Raw genomic sequence first — 20,200 nt, forward strand, 5'->3', positions numbered from 1 at the left:
ACCCCGCCCCTCGCCGTCCGTCGGGACGGTAGCACATGCGCAAGAGTGCGTCTCCGCTCCCGCCCCCGCCCCCGCCCCGTCTTCCGCGCGGACCCTGCCCGTCCCGGCTCTGTCACCTCACAGTAGTCGTTGCCGGTGGCGGGCGCGGGGGCGCGTGTAGCGCAGGGCCGCCTTTCCCCCGCCCCTCAGGCCGGGCCTGGGCTCGGTCCCCCCCGCTCCCTCCGCTCCCCTCCCCCGTCGGGTACGGGAAGGTCCAAGCCGCTGCCGGGTGCCTGAGGGACTTCGTGGCAGCCGCCGCCACGGGTCCCGATGGAGCCGCCGAATCTCTATCCGGTGAAGCTCTACGTGTACGACCTGTCCAAGGGCCTGGCCCGGCGGCTCAGCCCCATCATGCTGGGTGAGGGGGCTGGGGGCGGGCAAGAGGGTGCCGGGACGGCCGGCAGAGGTAGGGAGGCCTGGACCACGGCTCGTGGTGGGGACGCGGGGCCCAGAGGATGCAGGAAAGCGCGAGTGGAGAAGGGAGAGGTCTGAGGTTCCGGCCCCTGGAGCGCCACTTTTCCGACTTCGCGTTTGAATCCGGGAGGAAGGGATGGAGGAGAGTCACGCCCTCCCCCTGCCCCACTTCGGGAGCCCTTTACACTCCTTCCTCCACCGAGTGTAGGGGAGATGAGGATGCCTACTGCGCGGTGCCCCTCGTGGCGGAGGGGACACTGCGGAGGTCCCCGGTGGCCCTTAGAGAGCCTTCCCTCCGTGCCAGAAGGACACTCTGCAGTCTCTGGGGTAGATGGGAGTAGGAAGCTAGAGCCGCCCGGGGGCCCAGCCATGGCTCCCAGGTGGAGGTGAAGTCAGGTCGGCTGCTGGAGCCCGAACTCGAGTGACAGTGCGGTCTTCTCAACAGTTTTTAAGTTAATTGCTTTTGTCCAGATGGTTAGAAAGCAATTCTAGGGGAGGACTGGATACTGTTGTGTCAGTAAGGGTTAGTAAAGGACGTATTTCAGGTGTGCTCCATTAAACGACTTCCCGACCAGAAGAGAACATCAGCCCTAGTTCGCCGCATGTCAAACCTCATTATAACCCAAATACCGAAAGGTCTCCTCTAACATAGAAGTTGTCGCGTTTGTGATTTCAGTGGATTCTGGGCGGGAAAGGATTCCAGGAATTGAAAAATTGAACAGCTTTGGCAACATCCGTTTGAATGGCTAGTTTTTCCTTACTTTTATGGACTCATTAGAGAGTGTTTTAGTTCATCTTGGTAAGACAAGAGGGCCGAAGTCAAGTAACAAGACTACTTGGGAGGCATCTTTTCAATGACCTTGAGTTTCTGGTGTACCATAGTGAGTTGTGCTTAATCTCTTAACCCTGGGCCAGTGAGTGGTTACTGATGGTTGGCTTTACCTCAGAATCACCTGGGATGCTTGTTAAAAATACAGATCACTTCACTTTCAACAAGTTTTGGTCAATGGAAGTAGAGAAAACAAAGTTGGAACAGTTCTTTAAATATTCAGTGTGTTTAAAGCAAAGGATTTATACATGCTCCTGTAGACAGGTAATTATCTGGAAGAATACATAAGAAATTGAAACAGTGGTAACTTACGGGAAGGGGAACTTGATGCCAGAGGACAGGAATAGAAGGGAGACTTCACTGTAAACTTTTTGTACCTTTCGAATTGTGTACTGCACACATATATTTATTCAAAATAAGCAAAGTTTTAAATTTATGGATTCTAGAGCCTCGTTACACAGGTACTAAATAAGAATCTTGTGGAATTTTGATCCAAAAATCTGCATTTTAAATAAGCTCTTCAGATAATTGTTATGTAGCCAGGCCATTGTTGGCTAGAAGTTTGGGCCCAGATCACCAGTTGTTAAAATGACTAAGGCAAAGTTGAAAGCAAAACTTACAAAGTCATGGAGGAAGGTGCTAATCACTAACAGATTACATCAGTCAAGTTCCAACTAAACTTCTTGGAATGGAGCCATTATTTGGTTACTTTGGTCATAGCTATAAATGCCCTTAGGGAATCACTGCTATGTGATTCATTCAATATTTTTTTTTTAAGATTTTGTTTATTTGACAGACAGAGATCACAAGTAGAGAGGCAGGCAGAGAATGAGAGGGAAGCAGGCAGAGAGCCCGATGTGGGACTCGATCCCAGGACCCTGAGATCACGACCTGAGCCGAAGGCAGCGGCTTAACCCACTGAGCCACCCAGGCGCCCAATAGATTGTTTTTTGAGTGCCTACTAGGTGCTAGTCCATGTGTTAAGCTTAACTGAGGACAATATATTGAGCAAAATGTTCACTGCCATGTTGGAGCTGCTCACCGGGGATGTGATAAGTGTTAGGCCATGCAAGAAGCAAACAGGGTGCTGAGATTGAAAGTAACAAGAGAAACCTGACTTTAAGGGTATCAGAAGGAGTGACTTAAGTTGGGAAGTCAAGGATCAAGTAGTAGTCACAGGAGGGTGGTGAGGGAGTTCTAGTGTTCTAGGCATGAGGAAGATCAATCTGCCAAGGCTGGGAGGTAGGATAGAGCCTGGCCTTGTGCTGGAACTGAAAGAAGGCCTTTGTGGAGTATCATGGGTGAAGGGAAAACTGCCATAACTGAAGGGGGAGGGCCAGACAGGCCCCCTCCCCCTCCTTCTTTTAATAGATGAGAAATCTTAGAAGGATCACGGGCAAAAATGGGAACTTCACCAGTTTGGCACATCTGCCCGTAGTGGTATTTCTGAGAACATCACCTTGCCTGCAAACCTAATTCTCTCTTCTCTATCCCTTTTCTCCCATATTGCTTTTATGGCTTTTGCAAAAGTAATGAAAGGATTATCAAAGCTAGTAATCACTACTTTCTAGAGTTGGAAACTTTTGGAAAATGGGCATTGCCTTACTGGTTCACCCTGTCCAAACATCACCAACCTTAAAGTTGGGTGTATCCCAGTGTATTGATTTCCCATTCCCAAATATATTTGAACCTTTAGAAAGTCCACTTGTTTCCTTATTTTTGCTATATGACTTCCAGAAGCATATTAATAGCTTGCATTTGTTGAGAACTTCCCATGAACCACACACTTTTTTTCTGAGTACTTTGTGTGTGTTACAATCCTCACCATAGTTTTGGGAGGTAGGTCCTGTGATTACTTCCATTTTTCATTTGAGGAACCTGAGACATAAGGCGTAAAGAGACTTGCCCCCCCACACCCCCCACCAAAAAAGAAACTAGCCCCTGCTCACACAGCTGGTAAGTGGCAGGGCTAGGTTATAAACACGAGCATTCTGACTTTCAGGGCTCGTGTTGTCAATCATTTTGTTATATCCGCTCTACTGTAGAACGTGTCCCTTTATAATTTTTCAAGTTTGTAAAAGCATCTTTGGTCAAGTGTTAAAAATTTGGATGAGAAAAGGATCTGCGTTCAGTGTTTCTGTGCCATTCATAATTATGGATTTATGATCATTGCTCATCGCACTCATTTTGCCATATTAAATTAGTGTGGCCTCATCAGTTGTACCTTATTCTTGTTATGATGGTTCCTCATTAAAAGACGCCATCTAGGGGTACCTGGGTGGCTGCCTCCAGCTCAAGGCATGATCCCAGAGTCCTGGGATGGAGCCCAGGGTACCTGCTTCTCCCTCTCCCTTTGCCTGCCGCTCTGCCTACTTGTGCGTGTGCTGTCTGTCTCTCTCTCTCTCTGTGTCGAATAAATAAATAAATAAATAAAATCTTAAAAAAAAAAAAAAAGACCCCTCCAGCTCTATTATAGTCATGACTGGACTGGAGAAAGCCTAGTGTAATTCCCTTCTCCTCCACTGGAGACTCCACAGTTTTATCCCATCCAGTGTCCAGTCTCTTAGAATAATTGCTTCACATGAAGGTATTTCTGGTCGACTGTCCTTCATTCACCATGAAATGGTCCCAGATTTATCCTTAGCGTTCTAATAGACAGCTGATTACACCTCCTTTTTCGTAATATACCATTTGCCCAGTATAATTAGCTATAATAATTATCTTTTAAGTTCCTCCCCTTGATAATTTTGGCTGTTCTTTAAATTTCATGACCTTGTTCAGTGCTAAAGGACATAGAGACAAATGCAGAGGTGCTTGGGTTTTTTTTTTTTTCAATTGTGATAAGAATACATTATATTTGTTGATTTTTTTCTAATCTAAAGTTTTGTGTGCATGCACGTATTATCTCAGGGTTATGTTTATTTTTTATTTTTTTCAGAAGCCTATCTCAAAATTGTTCTCAGGTTTAAAGACAGAAGGATATAGAACATATTCATTTCTTGGCAGAATGCAATCTAATGAATATTTGAGATTTTACTTTAGACCCAGTTCTTTGCTTAATTCTGTAATACAAATAGTAATGAAGTAAAAAACATGAATTCTGAGGGGTGCCTGGGTGGCTCAGTCAGTTGAGCATCTGCATTTGGCTCAGGTCTTAATCCTCGGGTCCTGGAGCTCCCTGCTCAAGGGACAGTCTGCCTCTTCCTCTCTTTCTGACCCTCCCCCAGCTCCTGCTCTCACTTGCGTGTATGCGCCCCTCCTCAAATGAATAAATAAAAACTTTTTTTTTAAATACTTTATTTGACAGGGATCACAAGTAGGCAGTGGTGGGGGGCGGGGGTAAACCAAGCTCCCCTCTGAGCAGAGAACCTGACATGGGGCTCGATCCCAGGAACCTGAGATCATGACCTGAGCTATAGGCAGAGGCTTAACCCACTGAGCCACCCAGGCACCCCCTGTTCAGCACATCTTCGCTCTTCAGAAGCTATGCTGCCTGCCATAACACTTCCGCTTGGCCTGGCTAACTTCTGCTCATCCTTGAGGTCTCAACTAACATGTCTCTTTCTCTAGGAAAACTTCCCTGACCCCTACCCCACAAATCTTGGTCACGTGTCCCCAGTATGTGCTCATAACATCCTATGCTCCACTTTAATCGCATTCATCATTCTATTTCATAATTGTTTTCTTTTTTAGAGAGCGAGCACTTGCAAGCATGGTGGGGTGGCGGCAGGGCGGTGATTTTGGGGTGGGGGGATCTTAAACAGGGTCCACACTCAGCACGAAGCCCAACATGGAGCTCAATCTCCTGACCCCGAGATAATGACCTGAGCCGAAATCAAGCCAGCTGCTGGGGTACCTGGGTGGCTCAGTCGATAAGCATCTACCACCTACCCAGGGGTCCTGGGATCGAGCCCTGCATTGGGCTCCTTGCTCCACAGGGAGCCTGCTTCTCCCTCTCCCTCTGCCTGCCACGCTCTCTACTTGTGCTATCTCTCTGTCAGATAAATATATAAAATCAAAAAAAAAAAAAAATTCAGATGCTTCATTGGCTAAACCACCCAAGCACCCCTGTAATTGCTTATTTCCTCATCAGTGTTCACACACCCCCAGAACTGGACTGAAATCTCCACTGGGGGCAAGAACTCTATGGATTTATCCAGAGTCTAGCACTGTGACCGGTGTTTAGTAAATATAGCCCAGCTGAATGGCGGAATTTTGCAGACATACCTCAAAGCATTGCTATAAGGCCTGACTAATGAAAACAAGCAAGAGTTAAAGGGAACTCTCTCAATACTGAGGAAAAGAACTCCTAAGTCAGTTATTTTATACGAGGAAAGAATCCTGTACTGACTCCAAGGAATCCTAGCATTGGAATATCAAGTAGTTTTAAACCTACTTTTTTAAAAAAATTAAAATACCCTCTCAGTTGTTTGGGGTGCCTGGGTGGCTCAGTGGGTTAAGCCTCTGCCTTCGACTCAGGTCCTGATCTCAGGGTCCTGGGTTCGAACCCCACATCGCATCGGGCTCTCTGCTCAGCAGGGAGTCTGCTTCCCCCACCCCGCTCTTTGCCTGCCTCTCTGCCTACTTGTGATCTTTCTCTGTGTCAAATAAATAAAATCTTAAAAATAAATAAAGTAAAATAAAATACCCTCTCAGTTTTTAACAATGTACTGCATTTGATTTTGTGATAACCTTTCTCTGCCTAAAGGAAGGGAAAGCCCTGCCAATAGCCTTTTATTTTTCTTTACAATATTGGCACAGAGGCCCACTTATGTTATACAAATGTTTCCTTTTACCTCTTTCCCACCTAGATTCAATATTTATCCAGTGGCCCCAGGGAAGAGCAAGCTGATTTTGTAAGTTACATTAACCCCTTCATGTGGCTGGTAATCTGGCAGATGCTGAGCCAACCAGCAGGTTAAAGCATTGCCAGTTGGGCGCCTGGCTGGCTCAGTGGGTTAAGCTGCTGCCTTCGGCTCAGGTCATGATCTCAGGGTCCTGGGATCGAGTCCCACATCGGGCTCTCTGCTCAGCAGGGGGCCTACTTCCTCCTGTCTCTCTGCCTGCCTCTCTGCCTACTTGTAATCTCTGTCAAATAAATAAAATCTTAAAAAAAAAAAAAGAAAAGAAAAGAAAAGAAAACATTGCCAGTTAAGGGCACCTGGCTGGCTTAGTGGGAGGAGCGTGCCACTCAATCTCAGGGTTGTGAGTTCGAGCCCCACACTGGGTGCAGAGTACTAAAAATAAGTAAATAAACCTAAAAAATGTTTTAATATAAAAAAAGCATTGCCAAATAAAACCACTATCAAGGGGTTCCTGGCTGGCTCAGTAGGTGGAGCATGTGGCTCTTGATCTCGGGGTTGTAAGCTCAAGCCCTACATTTGGTGTAGAGATTACTGAAAAATAAAATCTTGGGGGCGCCTGGGTGGCTCAGTGGGTTAAAGCCTCTGCCTTCGGCTCAGGTCATGATCCCAGGGTCCTGGGATCGAGCCCCACGTTGGGCTCTCTGCTCCGCGGGGAGCCTGCTTCCTCCTCTCTCTCTCTGCCTGCCTCTCTGCCTACTTGTGATTTCTCTCTCTCTGTCAAATAAATAAAATCTTAAAAAAAAATTTTTTTAAATAATAAAAAATAAAATCTTAAAAATAAATAAATACACTATCAATAACACTGCATGTTAACTGGAATTAAAACAAAATAAATAAGAACACTATCATTAGAGGAATATGGGAGGTGAGCTAGGTCTGCATTCAATTTATACCGGTGACCTAATGCTACTTGCACAGAGCCCCGTGCTGCCCCATCACCAAACAGACATTTGCTGAACAGCAGCAGGATTCCAGGGGCTGATCTCGAGCCTGTCCTGCAATCAGCGTGTATGTCTATGTGCCACCCGTGCCAGGATGCAGTATTTTCTCCTTGGCTTTTGTATCCTAACTCACCTCTTTCACAGTCAGTGGAATGCTGACTAATGCAGACCTCACTCTGCATTCTTTGTTACTCTTGATGGAAACAGGACTGATATCCCTGCCTTCCATTTGTTTTCATGTGCATACTTCATAGCCCTTGAAATCTGTGCCCTAGATGTTCCAGCAAGCTTGGAGACATGCAGGCATCTGACCCACCCACTCTTGGGCCTGCTGACGAAATCCTAATGGGAAAATAATCTGCTTCTCTAGTGTGCTAATATCCACTGAGCCTAATTCATGTTCCAAAATGGCCCTGTGACCTAATTCAGTCTCAAATCACCATCTCCTACTCACTCCCGCCCCAGTGTGGCCAACAAAAAAAAATATTTTTTTAAGATTTTATGTATTTATTTGACAGACAGAGATCACAAGTACGCAGAGAGACAGGCAGAGAGAGGAGGAAGCAGGCTCCCTGCTGAGCAGAGAGCCCAATGCGGGGCTCGATCCCAGGACCCTGGGATCATGACCCAAGCCGGAGGCAGAGGTTTAACCCACTGAGCCACCCAGGCGCCCCTGGCCAACAAAATTTTTAAAAATCAGTTTAGTTCCACTTTCCAATGGCTGTCACTTGACAGAGGAGACCGTGGTCCTTGTTCTTTTCCTCCCAAGGACAGGCTGCTGAGCAACTGCCTTGTGTTTCTCCCTGAACTGCTCCAACGAGTACATTGGCGTATCGTGGTTTCTCCTCCTTGCTTTTATGCCAGACAAACCATGCCTCTTTATTTACCTGTTTGTAAAATGATGTTAATAAATATTTGCCTGCTCCACCGCATAAGGATGTCGTGAGAATGAGGATAACTGAGAGTAAGGGTGATAAAGGATGTACGTCCGCGGGAGCTGCCTTTGAGGACGCTTGTCCTAAGTGGGTGACCAGTGCCGTGTAGCCTCCAGTCTGTTTCTCAGCCACCTCTGTGGGATTTCAGCTCAGTTTGGATAAGGGCAGAGCCTGCCCCACCGTCTAGGGAGCTACCTCAGAAACCCCAGCCTGAATCCCTCTGTCCGTTTGGGCTTTGTGGGCCAAAGTAGCAGGTCTTTTAGTGAAAAGCACACTGGTCTCCTAACTGAAGGAGAGACAGAACTCTGCTACATTTTCTTTTCCTTGTTACTGCATTTAGCCTGGCCACACTAACAGGGAATGAAATGTTTGTATTGAAAATAGACACAGTATTTCATGTTAATTCCCTACATACTGAAATCTCTTCTTAGATTTTACAACCAATCCTAAGGTAAAATTTATCTTTTGGAGGTCTTTACCCTTCTCCCCAAGGCCGTTGAACCTAGTATAGTCTCCATGTATCAAAATTCTGGGTACCATACACTGTGATGCTGTATTTTATTTTATTGTTTCAAGAGGGGAGGAGGAGTAGGGGTAGGGAGAGATCTTAAGAGACTCTCCGCTGAGGACAGAGCTGTTGCAGGGCCCAGTCTCAGGACCCTGAGATCAGGCCCTGAGCTGAAATCAAGAGTTGGACGCTTAACCCACTGAGCCACCCAGGCGCCCCTACAGTTCTTTTACAAGATGTAGATGTCTTTTAAAAAAACATGGATCCAGGGGCACCTGGATGGCTCAGTGAGTTAAAGTCCCTGCCTTTGGCTCGGGTAATGATCCCAGGGTCCTGGGATCGAGCCCCTCATCTGAGCGGGGTAAGTCTCTGCTCAGCAGGGAGCCTGCTTCCCTCTGTCTCTCTCTGCCTGCCTCTCTGCCTACTTGTGATCTCTGTCTGTCAAATAAATAAATAAAATCTTTAAAAACAATATATAAAAATAAAAACATGGATCTGATCGAGGCACTCTACAGCCTAACAACCACAAATGCCCCCACAGTGTAGGGCAGCCTTCTGTCCGGGCTTACCCTACTTTGCTGGTGCCCCTGCTAGCCGCTTTCCCTCCTGTCACCATCACTGCACTCTTTTCTCTAACCTGTCTTTATCACAACTGTGCATTTGCACATATTCACTCCGGCAGAAAGGTCCACTCCTGCCCCTACTTGTTCCCTGGTTGAATTGCTGCTTATAAAGTTTCCTTATCTTTATTATATATAACATCTTATTTTTAGCACTCTGTAATTATACCGCTCTATAATGAGAGCCTATCAACATTGTATTTTACTTAGTTATGTGTGTGTCTCTCTTTCCATTTGACTTTGGGCTCCTTACAAGCAGGAGAATGATCTGTTCATATTTTCATTTCCATACCTAACATCATTTCTGCCATGTGGAGGTATAGAATACATCTGAATTGACTATTCAGATGGATGGCGTTGTCAAATTTTGCTCTGTCATTTCCTGAAGGATTTCACCTCACATATGCTCAATGAAGAAATGGATAATAGCCTTTTTATACCATTGTTCTGTTGTCTCTGTATGTGAGACAAAGAAATTAAAAAGGCAAAGTTGGGGCACCTGGGTGGCTCAGTGGGTTAAAACCTCTGCCTTTGGCTCAGGTCATGATCCCAGGGTCCTGGGATCGAGTCCCGAGTCGGGCTCTCTGCTCAGTGGGAAGCCTGCCTCTCCTTCTCTCTCTCTGCCTACCTTTCTGCCTGCTTGTGATCTCTGCCTGTCAAATAAATAAATAAAATCTTTTAAAAATAAATAAAGTTTAAAAAGTAAAAATAAAAAGACAAAGTTGAATTTACCCTGAAGGGGAAAAAAAAGCAGACACAAAATTGGGGGACATCTGTACCAGTGTTTTTTATCTTGCATTCTAGTTAACACAACATACCTGTATCAGGACCTAAGGACCTTATTGGAGGAGAAATGCATTCCTAGAAAGTCTCCCAAAAGGTTTTTAATAGGTTATTCTGGGTGGTTTTGTTTTTAAGATTATTTATTTCAGAGAGGGAGGGAGTTTTGTTTTGTTTTGTTTTGTTTTGCCTCAAGGGAGAGAAATTCTTCCCCCAACTCAAAGATTTTTTTTTTTTTTAAGATTTTATGTACTTATTTGACAGAGAGGAAACACAAGCAGAGAGAGCGGGGGAGAAGCAGGCTTTCCGCAGAGCAGAGAGCCCATTGCGGGTCTCAATCCCATGACCCTGGGATCATGACCCAAGTATAAGGCAGATACCTAACGACTGAGCCACCCAGGCGCCCCCACCCAAAGATTGATTGACTGATTGATTGATTGATTTTGAGAGAGACAGCCGGAGAGGGAACACAAGCAGGGGGGGAGTGGAGAGGAAGAAGCAGGCTTCCCGCTGAGCAGGGAACCAGATGTGGGACTCTATCCCAGGACCCTGGGACCATGACCTGAGCCAAAGACAGAGGCTTAAGGACTGACTCACCCAGGTGCCCCAAGGGAGAGAAAGTCTTAAGCAGACCCTGCACTCAGTGCAGAACTCAATCCTATGACCCTGAGATCATGACCTGAGCTGAAACCAAGAGTCAGACACTTAACCGACTGCGTCACCCAGGTGCCCCCTGGGTTACTCTGGGTTTGGGTGATGGTCTGAATTTACTCAGGCTGAGAGGAGTCTGATCCCAGAGTGGCTAAATCTCTTCTTTTCTCCACAGGGAAACAACTGGAAGGCATCTGGTAAGTTGGGTGGGACTCCACATGGATTGGCTAGTTTCTGAAACAAAGCAGTACCTGTGCGTTTCAGGTCTCTGTAGCTTCCAGCTTGAAACCGAGCACTCCCTGCCATCAAACTTCTGACTTCTAAAGCAGTGGTGGTTCTCAGCCAGCGGTAATCTTGTGCCCTGACTCTCACCCCAGGGACATTTGGCAGTGTCTAGAGACATTTTTGATGGGTGGGTGGAGGCCGGAGTTGCTGCTGTAAACACCCTACCATGCACAGGACAGCCGTTACAACAAAGAATTATCCAGCCCCAAAAATGGCAGTGGTGCTGAGGTTGACCCTGCTCTAAAGAAAGGCAGGATGATGTCGTGCCCACCCGCCCAACCAAGGCTTTCTAACTACAGAAGTCTCAAGGGCCCCACATGTCTGTCTTGAAACTCGTCCACTTTGGTGCCTCTGTCCTTGATCCTTCCCTGTCGGACAAGATGGTCGCTGGGTTCTCAGTTCCATAAAGGAGGAAACCGTAGGTCAACTAACAGTTTCTCAGTGTCAGGGTGAATCCAGGGCCTCCCCTCTGCTGACATGATCTATAGCAGCGGTTCTCCAGGAGGACAGTTCTGCCCCCAAGAACAATCCAGACGAGTGTCTGGAGACAGGTTTGGTTGTCACAGCTGGTGGGGATGGGGTGCTCCTGGCATCCAGTGGGGGGAGGTCAGGATGCTGCTAAACTTCTAGAATACACAGGACAGCCCCCCAGTCAAGAGTTCTCCAGCCCCAAATGTTAGTAGTGCCAAAGATGAGAAACTCTGTAGGATATTTATGCCTTTGGTTAGTTACATCAGGCTGTTGACCTTGTAAGTCCTATCCTTGGGCAGAAATTACTCTCCTTCCAGTGGGGTATTTGCTTTTTCCCAGACCAGTTTTAAGTTTTCTGGCTTACCGACTCACTTCTCTGCATTGCAGGCACACCTCCATTGTTGTGCACAAGGATGAGTTCTACTTCGGCGTTGGTGGTATCTCCAGCTGTCCCCCAGTGAGTGGCTTCCCTCACACCCTTCCCTGTCTCAGGTCCCTGGGGTCCCCACTCTGTATGTCTGGCTTTTAGCCCAGTGGATGTTGGCCTGTGACATAGTTCCTCGTAACTACCTTAAGACTCAGCTCAAGAACACCCTTCCCTAGCTTCCTCTCTGCTCCCTTGGCATTTCGGGGTCCCTCTGGGTCCCACCGAGTGTGATACGGTAGATGAACCAACCGTTCCTGAGTCTCTGCAGGGAGCTGTGTGTCAGCTCCTTGTGACCTGAGACTGTGTCTCGCCCTCTGTCCCCATCACCAGCTCAGTGCCTAGCTCATAGTAGGAACTTAGCCAGTGTTCAGCTGAAGGATGAGGGCTCGGAGAGGTAAAATGTGTTGCCCCAAGTTATAGGGCCAGTAATTAGCACCGGGGTATAAGTCAGGACTCTCTGCCTCTAAAGTCCATGCATCTTTCCAAGAAATTCCTCTCCGAGCTATCTAAGGGTTTTCACAGGAGGTAGTCAAACAAAGACCAGGCAACCATTCATTTTGGTACTCATACATGGAAAGGCATTTTGATTTCTTCCTCTCACCAGTTCGCCCCCTTCTCTAACAAATCCTTCATGAAGCCCAGTTAATTCCACCTTGTAAATGTATCTTAAGTCAGTCTCTCTCTCTCTCTTCATCTCTTTCCCTGTTTCCAGAGCTTTCACCTTCGTCCATGCCACCCTCACAGCTAGCCTGGACCGCAGAAGTACCTCTGCTCCCCCTCCGTCAGGACTCCCCCCCCAGGGGGCGAGGTGATCTTTTCCAAAATGAAAATCTGATCGTGGCATTCCCCTGTTTCTGTCAGAACTCCCCCTACTGCTCTTGGAATAAAACCCAGCAAGCTTAACCTGGCCTCTGGGCCCTCTCTGATCCGGTCTCGGTCTCCAGCTCTGCTTGACCTTTTCAAGTGGTCCTTTTCCCACCCCCACCCCCTTCTCACTTCTGGAACATTCCATGGACATTGGAACCTAAGCTCTCACTAAACTCTCACTCCTAAGCCCACCTCCCTGATCCTTCACCTGGTTCTGCCTCTCCGTCCTTCAGATCTGAGTTCAGTGTTAGTCTCTCAGGCAAATCTTCCCAAACCCATCTGACTGGAAAGGTCCCCTGCCATACACACTGGTGGTGCTCTGTATTTTTCCAGTAAGACCCTTATTGCAGCTCATAATTATGCATTGGTTTATGGGATTTTTTTGGTCTGCCTTCCTACTAGACTATAAGCTCCACGAGGGCAGGGATCTCATCTATTTTGTCCCCGTCATACCCCAAGTGCCTAGCGTAAGGCCAGCATCTAGTAAGTTCTCAATGCGTGTTTGTCATATGAGTGAACGATAGGGACTCAACTAGTGACCTTTCAGTCTTTACAATTCTGAGACCATTATTCTTGGACCACCATAGTTACCCTGCTCGCCACGCTTTCCCCCGTGCCTAGAACAATGTCACGTGCACAGTAGGTGCTTAATAGCTGTTGCATGAATGAATGATCTTTTCTAGGAGCTCTGCTCAGGAGTCCTCTCCCTTACTTCCCCAGCCCCTTCCCAGCTCTGTCCTCCCCAGTGATCTGTTGCTTCACCCTTGGCCGGTTTCCCCCTTGGCCTCAGTCTCTCCTTTGGTCTGCTGTGGCAGTCTGTTAACCCATGGCAGAGGGTCTTCTGTAGGCCTTCCATGGCCCATTAACTCCCTTGCCTGGGGAACCCTATCACCATTATTAGATTATCTTCACAGATTAAAAAAGAGCTGAGCTGTGAAAGTATTTGCCAGCCCACCAGATCGCTCAAGAGTCCTTCACATTTTCCCAGTCTTCCCAGGGATATCAAGTGTGTCACAAGAGAAAACTGGCTGTAGACACTTAAATGTAGGCCTAGAAAGATGGCCTGTCAAGTGCTAGCCATTTCTGAATATCCTGTTGTGCCCTTGGGATCAGGCATGTTGGAGACAAAGGGAGACTTCAGGTTCTGGATTTCTTTTTTTTTTTTTTGGATTTCTATTTTTTTAATCAACCAGATGAGTAGATAGTATAAGGGGTCCGACCGGCCAGAGACTTGGCTTCCCCAGGCCCCGCCAGAAACCAGCAGCCCAGCTTCTTAGCCACATGGCCAGCACGTGGCAGTGGAGAGTTAACAGGAAGCTCTTAAACCATTGCAGCCTGATCTGATAGGATATAACACTCTTCGTCTGCCCTGGGTGCTCTGAAAGCTAAACGTTGTTGGAACAGAGCATTGGTGGCCTTCCATGGGAAGCCACATGAAAAAAATTCAGTGGAGATAGTGACTTAATGACTTTCTTTGGGTTGGCTCTTTTAGGGAGGGACATTGCTTGGGCCCCCAGACTCTGTGGTTGATGTGGGGAGCACGGAAGTCACAGAAGAACTCTTTCAGGAGTACCTCTCCTCCCTGAGGGAGTCTCTGTTCCGGTGAGTGGAGACACGGGGGGTGGTTAGTCAGGTCTGTCCCCCAACTAGATAACAGGCCCTGGAGGGCAGCCACCAGCTCACATCCTCTAGCGCACTCAGCACAAGGTCTGGCCCAGAACTGGCTGAATACATTTGAAGAGAAGGCAGTTCTGCCCCCAGGGAGAGCTCAGCATTGCTCCAAGGCTCGTAGTCCATCCGAGACTACCTTCTGCCAGAACTCTGAGGGCAGGAAGGGCTATTTATTCCTCCCGACTCATATCAGCAGCTGCTGCTCGCAGCCCGTACTGGGCAAGTACCTTGTCCTGGAAGGTCAAAAACGGGGTTTGTGGAGGGGTTGGGATGATATGCAACCTTGAGTAGGTTCTCTCTTCAAGAAGCTTTAATCCGCAGTTGTAAACGTTCAGCTGTAACCCTTGAGCTCTGCTTTGGTGAATACAAAGATTCTCCTGAAACAGTAGAGGAGCCAGATATTTTTATTTCCTCCTTCCCTTAAAAATTGGGGTCTTAGAGTCCACGGTGGCAAATCCAGCAGCCCTCGGGAGTGTAAGAGAGAAGGAGAATCCCAGGGCTCGGACTCAGCTGTGCTCGCCATGCCGTTACTTGGGTTGAGTTGTTGCACATACGTGCTCGCTGCCCCTCTGATCTGTTCTCTAAACCTTTCCCACAACGCGCAGGAGAGAGTCCTACAATGTCTTTGAAAACAACTGTAACACCTTCACCAACGAAGTGGTGCAGTTCCTGACTGGGCGGAAGATCCCTTCTTACATCACCGACCTTCCCTCTGAAATTCTATCCACGTAAGTGGCCTCGCTCTCTGGCCCTGCCCTTGAAAGCCCTGTTGACGGTCCGTGCGCGGGTCTGGCCCACGTGTGCCCTCCCCGGCTCTCAGCAGAATCCTCCCATGGGAGGTGCGCCCTGTTGTGATGGCACCTGCCAGCAGGGGCCGCCACCATCCCCTCCGTCCCTGGTCCCCGCCTGTGCAACCTTCACCCTCCCTGGAGTTGGACCTGCTCTGCCCTGGCCGGAGTGCAACCACAGGACTTAGGAACCCGCTCGAATCTAGCTAGGGCACTGACACACCGTCCAGGCATCTGTCTGCCATGTTGGTCATGAGGCAGGCCCCTCCCCAGAAGCACATGAATATAAAACACTTTTACATGGACAAGCTAAGGATAGATCGGAGCATTAGTATGGTGGCTTAGTCTGTAAATGTCATTTATTGGTCTTGCTTCCTCTGTAGGGCTTCCTTTGAGGCCCTCAAAGACAACTTCCTCCTGGCCTTTGTAGCACCCAGTCAGCCCTCCCATCTGATGTAGTTGTCCCAGTCTCAAATGTCCCCTAAAAGGGCCCGCACACCCAAACCCATCATACCCTTCCCTATCTTGGCTGTCGAATATGTTAAGGCAGCCTCTACCCACTCCAGGACCCTGTCCCACCTGCTGACTCTGACTCAGTTTCTCCTGAACTGGGGCCCTGTCCACCAGAGGTTCTGACAGGTTTAGCAGGCTCGGCAAGGTGAGGTGTTTTCCACACGTGGGTAGGAACCCCTCAGGAAAAACTCGCAGAGGAAACAGGACTGCTGTGTCCTGGTGGGGAGAGCCCTCCCGGTCCTGGCCCTCCCTGTGTGTATTTCAGTGGGTGTGTTGAACCCCGAAGTAGTAAGCGTTGCTAAGGGATCTGGGTTATGGGACCCTAAGCAAGTAGAAGCAGCTGGAATGTTCTTGCTGCTGTTATTTGATGCGTGGAGTTCCAGGACTTACCTGGTTTAGGGCTGATATATCTTAGTTTCATCTGCTTACGCTCGAGAATGCTTCATTCCCTTCAAATCTGGACTTGATTTTCAAAAAGGGCACTGTCCACTGAAGAAAAAGAAGGCCAATAACTGAGATGTGTCGTGGGTCCCTGATTTAAGGTTGTAGGAATTTTGGAAAATCTCTCAGACTCTGGTATTGGCAATGTTCTGGTACAGAAAGGTCAGAAAGCTCTAGTTCCCTGTGTGTCGCCAGCCCGTTCAAGCCACCGAGCTAACCAGAATCTAGCAGTGAAGGTACTGAGATGGCAGTGTCTACTGAGGCGGGGACCCCAAGGGTAAAAGGGCAGAGCAGGCTGTCTCGAGAGCCCCCCTGATGACGTCACTTGCGGGGCAGGTGACAAAACTGAATGAGGCTATGCTGTCCTTCTTCCTGGTTGGTGGCACCCCTGCCCCCGGGGGCGCAGCTGTGACGGTCTGCACCCAGCCCACCCCAGCCCCTGGGTCTCTTTTCTCCACAGGCCCTTCGGACAGGCCCTACGGACCTTCCTGGACCCCAGGATTCAGCCTCCTGAAGGGAGCCCTGTGGGCCCACCCAACGGCCAAAGCTAACAGGACTGCATGGGACCGCCCTGCCTCACAGGGGCTTTTCCTTTTTAAACAAAACAAACCCTACCAGATTTCTATTTTATAATTTTACATCAGAGCTAACAACCAGGGGACGGCTTTTTAAATTTCCCAGGGAAGGATGCCATCAGGCTGCATGTAGGACAATGCTGCTAAGAAACAGAACAAAATGCCATCCCTTCTAATAGTATTATACTAATTTATTAAGGCTGTCTTGTCTGTGAGTTCACTTCTGACGCTGCTTCCTGAGCGTCCTCCGCACTGGAGAAAGGGAGGGGGTTTGTTTCAGCAGAAGGCAGGAGGCACAGTTTGGGGGAGCCCCGACCTAGCACCTCTTTCCACAGACCGCCCGTGCTCTACCCAGGTTGTCACCACCTGGGAGACCCAGGTGAGTTTTACGACATCCGTGAAGCATCCCAGAAGCAGTGACTCTGGTTTTTAAATGAACCAAAGGACTTGGTGCACCTGAGACCACTTTCAGGAAGACTGACCCAACCCAAGTGAACTCTGTAGCCACAACCTCTCTTACCGTCCCTCCCTCCCCCAAGCAAGGCCACAGGGCCAGGCCTGGAGCAACCAGAAGCCTCAGGATCGAGGGAGAGTGACAGCAGGTGTCAGGCCAGAGAGTACAGGATAAAGCCATTCTTCCCTCCACCTACCAATTGCCAATCCTCTGACATCAATTTTGGAGAAGCTGCCTAGCTGCCCGCGGGCTGCTCTTCCTCGGCGTAGCTGGCCTGTCCCGGTGGAGGTTTGGGCTGGAGCGCCAGAGACCCAGGCCTTTTGTCTACAAGTAATAATGTAGGTTATTTGCAGTCACTGTACCCCCCTCCAGTGCCCAAACCAATAGGCAATATTCGGCCAGGGACCAAGGAGGAAGAATCCTGCTCTAGGAAACTATCCCTGATGTAGAAAGAGTAATAATGCAGAATTAAGGTGGCAAGAAAATTGTGAATTGTTTCCAATAGAGATTTTTTACATTATCCTCAATGTGTTTTGAAGGCACATGTTATTTCCGTTGTCGTTAGGACTTTAAGGATGCATTGTTGAGAGCCTGCCTGGGCACCTTCCTAATGAGCCGCTGCAGGAGCTTATAGGGAGGAACAATCTGGACGTTTCTTCTCTGGAGAGGCTCTCCGATTCCTTTTTTTCACGTGCCTCTCTTAAGTTTTGGGGCAGTGAGTGTGGCAAAGGGATGTAGAACTGCCGGGTCCCTGAGTCCCAGCCCTGGCATCTGTGGGCTGCTCCTGCCACAGCTCCTGCCTCTCCTCAGACTTGAATTATGTTCTCTTTCCTGGGGTCTGGCCCGTAGCAGGTGCCTTTGCTTTTCAGAAAGCTGCTGCTCATCTCTGGCCTCATCCCCTCCTGTCTCTGCCATTAGTCCTAGCAGTTGGCACCATGGGGGTCTCAGCTAGAGGAAAAGATGGTTTTCTCCCTTAGTGTTGGTCTGTGACCTGACCAGGGGCACCTCCACAGTGACCAGCTTTGATGTCAAGGGTCATTTTGGAGAGCAGAAGCCAGCAGAGACTGTACTTAATGTGGACCTACTGGCAGAATTGGGCTCATGGAGAATGGGTTTAAGGCTGGATTTCTCCCTCCCAGGAGGGCAGCTTGTCGGTGGAGGCCTTCGCCCTGCCTCCCGCCCCGTTTCTCTCCTATTCCGGCCGGCCTCGCCTAGCCCTCTCGTCCAGGCTTCTGCTCCGGACCTCTCCTCCCAGAACTCTCAGCTCTATCCAGAGGGCACTGGGCACCACAGGCTCCACCCCCTTCTCCCCCATATCCAGGCTCAGCTGGCTTCACTCCTAATAGCAGTCACTCCAGGCCCAGGAGAAGTTGGCCAAAGTGCTACCCTGAGAGACTGAGTCACTCGGTTCATTGAAAGCCCCCTCCATGCCCAGCAGCCATTTGTGCCAATGCCTGTGCCCTGGGGATTGTGGGGTCTTCTCAGAGCTCTCCAGGAAGCCAAGCTCTCTCTCCCCATCCAAGGCCCCCTGTCACTCATTTTGGAAGCCTAGGCTCAGGCTACGACCCCTAACCCCATCCTCACATGTCTTGGTCAATCCCAGAACCCCAGGAGCGGGCTCATTGTGACCAGCTAGCTCCACACGGGTGTGCGAGGCGAGCAGAGCGAAAACCGAACCATGTGTGTAATCGTATCATACGGCAGACACCTCCATGGAGGCCCATTGGTTTAAAGGGACAGGGAAAGAGGACGGATGAGACCATCACCCCTCCCCAAAATAAAGCTGTACCTTTGAGATTCCTTTTCGCCCTTAAAGTCAAACTACTAATAACTGTCTCGTATGGAGGTGTTTGCTGGTTTCTTTGGTGTTTTTTCTAATGCAATAAACTCATTTCTGCCTGCCGCATTTGTGTAGTGCCTCAAGGTCACGGTACACGTCCAACATAGCCAGGCTTCTGTCTGCCTCTGAGCTTAACCTTGCTGAGTCTGGATAGTCTGCCTTTGCTTGGTCGTAAGCCTTATGGATAAGAAGTGACACTAGCAGGGAAGAACGCATGACTTTCACCATTGGTTTATAAAAATGGGGAAAAGGGGACGCCTGGGTGGCTCAGTTGGTTAAGCGGCTGCCTTCGGCTCAGGTCATGATCCCAGCGTCCTGGGATCGAGTCCCACATCGGGCTCCTTGCTCAGCAGGGAGCCTACTTCTCCCTCTGCCTCTGCCTGCCTCTCTGCCTGTGCTTGCTCCCTCTCTCTCTCTGACAAATAAATTTTTTTTTTAAATCTTAAAAAAAAAAAATGGGGAAAAGGCCCAGAGAGAATATCACTTGCCCAGTGACACCTTGTGACCCGTGGTTAGAATAAGACTCAGAGCCCCATCTGCTGGCCCCAGCTTCAGAGCTCTTCCCGAGGACATGCGCCATCAGAGGACATCCGACCTCACCGAGAAGTGTTCCCTTCCGGTTTCATTTTGGCTATCGGCAGTGTCTGCGGCCCTAAGGCTCTCTCCCCACCTTGCTACCGTGACCTCACTGAACAAGTCGGGGTGGGTAGAGAGCTCTCGGAGCGGTACTCGCCCACTTTGAGCCAGCACCTTCCACAGGCTGAGCCTGTGCTAGGTGCTATAGCATGCGACAGACTTGAGATGTGGTTACGGGTCTCCTGTTACAGCTGGGGAGACAGGTGCGGATACCCATGTGGCCCATGGCTGAGCCCTGGAGTCTCGGTCGTGTGTTCTCACCACTACACCCGTGAGACCTCACTGTTGAGGCGTTGAGTCTTTCCAGCACGCTAGCTGGAGAAGACGGTTCTGGCTCCCCAGAGGACACACAGGGTAGGTGGCTTTGGCTGGTCTTGTTTTCTCCCCCCACCCCCCACCCTGTGGTGGCTGGCATGTTCAGAGGCAGGAGTCCTTAAGAGTGCCTGCTCCGAGATCACGTAGCCCGAGCATATATGAAGCCGCACTGGGCTCTGGGCTGGGGGTACGGTGGTGAGCAGGACCAACAGGGCCCCCACCTGGCAGGGATTCTATTCTGGCGAGGTTGGGAGACAAAAAGGGGAGAGAAGTTTGGTCATCTGAGGTGGCACAGCCCTGGGGAGGAATTAAAACCAGGTGGCAGCAGAGTACGT

At 49.1% G+C, this 20,200-nt stretch overlaps 1 protein-coding gene across 1 annotated transcript; it reads left to right on the top strand.

Moving 5' to 3' along the window:
* The first annotated feature begins 33 nt into the window (after positions 1-33).
* On the top strand, positions 34-18,980 carry DESI1 (desumoylating isopeptidase 1). Its single transcript, XM_032346125.1, has 6 exons — positions 34-397; positions 10,758-10,779; positions 11,726-11,795; positions 14,125-14,234; positions 14,909-15,031; positions 16,506-18,980. Exons 1-6 carry the CDS (start codon positions 310-312, stop codon positions 16,594-16,596), a joined length of 504 nt encoding a protein of 167 aa, XP_032202016.1. The 5' UTR covers positions 34-309; the 3' UTR covers positions 16,597-18,980.
* The last annotated feature ends 1,220 nt before the right edge of the window (positions 18,981-20,200 follow it).

This window comes from Mustela erminea, chromosome 6, assembly GCF_009829155.1.
Source record: "Mustela erminea isolate mMusErm1 chromosome 6, mMusErm1.Pri, whole genome shotgun sequence".
NCBI classification, from domain to species: Eukaryota; Metazoa; Chordata; class Mammalia; order Carnivora; family Mustelidae; genus Mustela; species Mustela erminea.

What these genes read in the sequence shown, in the direction of transcription:
- DESI1 (XM_032346125.1), top strand. Translation starts at nt 310, where the DNA reads ATGGAGCCGCCGAATCTCTATCCGGTGAAGCTCTACGTGTACGACCTG. An exon ending in AAACAACTGGAAGGCATCTG is followed by an intron (nt 10,780 to 11,725) that starts GTAAGTTGGGTG and finishes TCTGCATTGCAG; the next exon opens with GCACACCTCCATTGTTGTGC. An exon ending in CTGAGGGAGTCTCTGTTCCG is followed by an intron (nt 14,235 to 14,908) that starts GTGAGTGGAGAC and finishes CACAACGCGCAG; the next exon opens with GAGAGAGTCCTACAATGTCT.